At 40.2% G+C, this 4329-nt stretch overlaps 1 protein-coding gene across 5 annotated transcripts in view; it reads right to left on the bottom strand.

Annotated features, from left to right (window-relative positions):
• Positions 1-4329, bottom strand: part of pip5k1ba (phosphatidylinositol-4-phosphate 5-kinase, type I, beta a) — a 22125-nt gene that overhangs the window by 9115 nt on the left and 8681 nt on the right. For all 5 annotated transcript variants that reach the window (XM_014022583.1, XM_014022579.1, XM_014022578.1 and 2 more), the window contains 3 exons: positions 3246-3542; positions 301-485; positions 70-150 (listed from right to left, as the gene is read on the bottom strand). In XM_014022583.1, coding sequence (XP_013878037.1) covers positions 70-150; positions 301-485; positions 3246-3542 — 563 coding nt within the window. The remainder of the gene's footprint in view (positions 1-69; positions 151-300; positions 486-3245; positions 3543-4329) is intronic.

Below are 4329 nucleotides of genomic sequence, written 5' to 3'. Positions count from 1 at the left end.
ATCTGATGATCTTTTAAATGAAACCAGAGAGCGTTGACAGAGAGGAGAAGGTAGAAATGACTCAGGTACCTGTAGGACTGCAGGATGTCGATGATTCCTAAAAAGATCAGGAGGCTCTCGTCTCGATGTTTGGCAGGAATTCCTCCAAGTCTGAAAAGAGAAATTATTTTTCTACGACCTGCGTTACAGAATCTGGTCTTTCCATCTCGGGGTAAAAAAAAAAAAAGCTCCAACATGAAAATAAGAGTAAAAACTGGTGTTTTTGTTCACAAACGAAGTCCTTTCTGAAGGTTTTCTTACGTGTCGTCGTCGGCCACCGGGTCTGGATCCTTGACGTTCCCCTGGATGGACTCCAGGGCGGTGGAGTACAGGACCTTCTGTCCCCTCCTGCTGTCACATCGACTCCCTCTGCTCAGAGGCTTCCTGTCCAACACGTGGATCCCCAGCAGCAGACTGTAGTCCATGATTTTAAAGCTTTCCAGAACCTGAGGAGACAGAAGCAGAACATGAGAGACCGTGTCTGGATGTCAGATATTATCTTAACTCTGGGTAGCTGTTAGCTTTACTCTGGGTTTTGGTTGACTTCACTCAGTGTAACTGCTAGCTGAACTCTGAGTAGCTGTTAGCTTAATTCACAGTTCCTGTTAGATTTACTCCGAGTTGCTGTTAACTTCACTCAGTGTAGCTGAGTTTGATTATAGGTAGTTGTTAGTTTGACTCTTTGAAGCTTAATTATCAGTTGATGATATGTTTACTCTGGGTAGCCGTTAGAGTTTCAGTATCATTCTTGGTAGCTGTTAGCTTAATTTTTCTTACGTGTTAGCTGTACTCCAAGAAGTTGTTAGCTTTACTTTAAGCAGCTGTTAGCTTAATTTATAGTAGCTGTTAGCTGTGCTCTGTGTAAGATGTTAGCTTTACTATAAGCAGCTAGCTTAATTCTTAAAATGTATTAGCTTAATTTTTAGTAGCTGTTAGCTGTGCTCAGGGCAGCTTTTCGCTTTACTCGGTGTAGCTGTTAGCTTGATTTTAGTTGCTGTCAACTTTACTCTGACAAGGTTTTAGCGTCATTTTTGGTAGCTTTTAGTTTTACTTTGGATAGCTGTTAACTTTCCTTTAAGTAGCTCTTGGCTTAATTCTTAGTAGCAGTTAGCTTTACTCTAAGTAGCTGTTAGCTTAATTCTTAGATGTTAGCTCTTCTCAAAGTAGCTGTTAGCTTAATTTTTAGTAGCTATAGCTGTACTCTGTAGCTGATTAATTCTTAGTAGCAATTACCTTTACTCAAATTAGCTGTTAGCTTAATTCTTAGATGTTAGCTCTACTCAAATTAGCTGTTAGCTTAATTCTTAGTAGATGTTGGCTCTACTCAAATTAGCTGTTAGCTTAATTCTTAGTAGATGTTGGCTCTACTCAAATTAGCTGTTAGCTTAATTCTTAGATGTTAGCTCTACTCAAAGTAGCTGTTAGTTTAATTCTTAGATGTTAGCTCTACTCAAAGTAGCTGTTAGTTTAATTCTTAGATGTTAGGTCTACTCAAAGTAGCTGTTAGCTTAATTCTTAGTAGCTGTAGCTGTACTCTGTAGCTGATTAATTCTTAGTAGCAATTAGCTTTACTCCAAGTAGCTGTTAGCTTAATTCTTAGTAGCTTTACTTTGTAGCTGATTAATTCTTAGAAGATGTTAGCTCTACTCAAAGTAGCTGTTAGTTTAATTCTTAGATGTTAGGTCTACTCAAAGTAGCTGTTAGCTTAATTCTTAGTAGCTGTACTCTGTAGCTGATTAATTCTTAGTAGCAATTAGCTTTACTCCAAGTAGCTGTTAGCTTAATTCTTAGTAGCTTTACTTTGTAGCTGATTAATTCTTAGAAGATGTTAGCTCTACTCAAAGTAGCTGTTAGCTTAATTCTTAGTAGCTGTACTCTGTAGCTGATTAATTCTTAGTAGCAATTAGCTTTACTCCAAGTAGCTGTTAGCTTAATTCTTAGTAGCTGATTAATTCTTAGTAGATGTTAGCTCTACTCAAAGTAGCTGTTAGCTTAATTCTTAGTAGCTGTACTCTGTAGCTGATTAATTCTTAGTAGCAGTTAGCTTTACTCCAAGTAGCTGTTAGCTTAATTCTTAGTAGCTGATTAATTCTTAGTAGATGTTAGCTCTACTCCAAGTAGCTGTCAGCTCAATTCTTAGTAGCTGTACTCTGTGTAGCTGTTAGATTCACTATAAGTAGATTTTAGCTTCAACTTTAGTAGCTGTTACTTTTACTCCAACTAGCTTTTAGCTTCATTCTTAGTAGCCGTTAGCTGTACTTTGTGTAGCAAATAGCTTTACTCTGAATAGTTGTTAGCTTGATTCTCAGTTGCTGTTCGGACTTCTACGTAAGAATTTCTGATTTGTTGATCATACTGAAATGATTCTGAAGACTTTCCACTGCAGGTATGATACTGCCTGCTTATAATTATTCCACACAACCCTTGCTAAGAAAATAAAATGTGATTTTGGTGCCGATTAGGCTTTGTGCAGAACATTCGGAATAAAATGTTTGATCYTCAAATGACAACAGAAGTATAAACTGTCCGGTCTGTGACAGAAACAATCTGATTGTTCAGATTATTGATAAAATCCATTAGTTTTTGGTGTTCAGCTGTATTGAGGATTAAAATGAGGCAACAGCTGCTTGTTTTCATCATGGATGCAGTTTCTCCAGCTTCTCGTAGTTTCAGTCGTATCTACTTGGTTGTTCAATCAACTTATTCCAGTTTTTAAGACCACTCACAGTGGGGTTTAACTCTTTGCCGTCCCGAGTTAAGCCGATCATTCGAGGCCTGATAACGTTACGCAACCAGAGCGGGCCGGGCCGGGCCAGGCCGGTACACGGGGCAGGGCTCAACCTCTGGCTGTTTGGATGACCACAGAGCGCCTGGCTGAACCGCCGTGAAACAACATGAGTCGTCTAATTAAGGATTAAATTCCAGCACATGGAGGCACCTGAGGTCAGAGAGGTCCAGTTGAGCAGCTGCAGAACCAGTCTGCAGGTTAGGTAACCCGGGCCGTTAGGAGCCTCTTTGTTCAAAGGGTTTACTTCAGGATAGCAGTGTTTGGTCAGGAGGGGTGAGATTTGGAGCACGGTGTTCTTTTAGTTTGCAGAAAAAGGTTTAATCTCTTTAAACTCTTAACCCGACTCAGAATATTTTGCTGCTTTTTAAAGACAAAAACGTGACTTTTGTGGGGTTTTTTTTTTTTCCTGTAAACTTGCCCGGCAGTCCCTCTGCAGGGTCTTCATCAGGGCGTTGTAGGTGTCGGGGTCGAAGAAGAGTCCCTCGTGCATGTCCTGGAAGTCCAGGTCCTTGAAGGTGGGCGAGGACTTGGTGCGCTCTTTGCGCGAGGCGCGGCGTTTGTACAGCGAGCCCTTCAAGTCGTACTTGTAGTGCATGTTGATGGCTCGCGGCAGGACGTTGTTCATCACCACCACGCGCACCGTCACGCCGCCGCACTGGATGCAGTACAGGCCGTAGAACTTCGGAAGCAACGTTCTCGGGTTCTGGTTCAGGTTCTGCAACCACAAATAGAGCATAGCATAGCATAGTTAGCTAAATTTCAATATAAGTTAGCAACTCTAGCTGTGCAATTTAGCTTAGTTAGCCAAATATCAATGGAGAGGTGTGTTTTAGCTACATCTTTTAGCTGAACAGAACTAGCCACAAATTAGCAAAACTTTAGCTAAAGATAAAAGTAGCTAATCCATAGCTGTAAACTATAAGTGGAGTATAAAAGTTAAAAAAAAAACAAAGGTTGTGTGTTATTCTGTAAATGGTTGAAACAGTTTCAAGTGTGCAGGAATAGAAGGTAACCAAAATGTTATCTTTGCTAACCACAAATCTGCTAAACTAAAATATGAGCTTCATAAATGCTAAACTACTAAACTAATGAGCCCGCGAGGGGACAAGGGGGATTTTTTTCTTTTTGCGTTCCCATACAAAAGTATTGCGTTGCCTCGCAAAAGTCGTTAAACACTGTTGTGCTGCAGGTTTATTAACAAACTCACATGTTTACCATTAGCGAGTTAGCCTACTGCTTTAACTCAGCTTCAAAATGAATATATCACACAACCACGCATGGAAGTGTGTCATATGCCGATATTTTAACACAGTGCAGCCACGCAACATCAATGTCAATTTCACTAACTTGTAGCGACACATCCTGTTTTGGTAACTGAATATTTCAAAAATAAAAGTCTGATTTAATTCAGTCCATATACTAATCAAACTTTTGCGAGAGAACGCAAAGGTATTGCGAGAGAACGCAAAGGTATCGCGAGGGAACGCAAAGGTATCGCGAGG

The sequence above is a fragment of the Austrofundulus limnaeus genome, unplaced genomic scaffold (assembly GCF_001266775.1).
Source record: "Austrofundulus limnaeus strain Quisiro unplaced genomic scaffold, Austrofundulus_limnaeus-1.0 Scaffold336, whole genome shotgun sequence".
Taxonomy (NCBI): Eukaryota; Metazoa; Chordata; class Actinopteri; order Cyprinodontiformes; family Rivulidae; genus Austrofundulus; species Austrofundulus limnaeus.
This window is presented reverse-complemented; position numbering and strand designations above follow the sequence as displayed.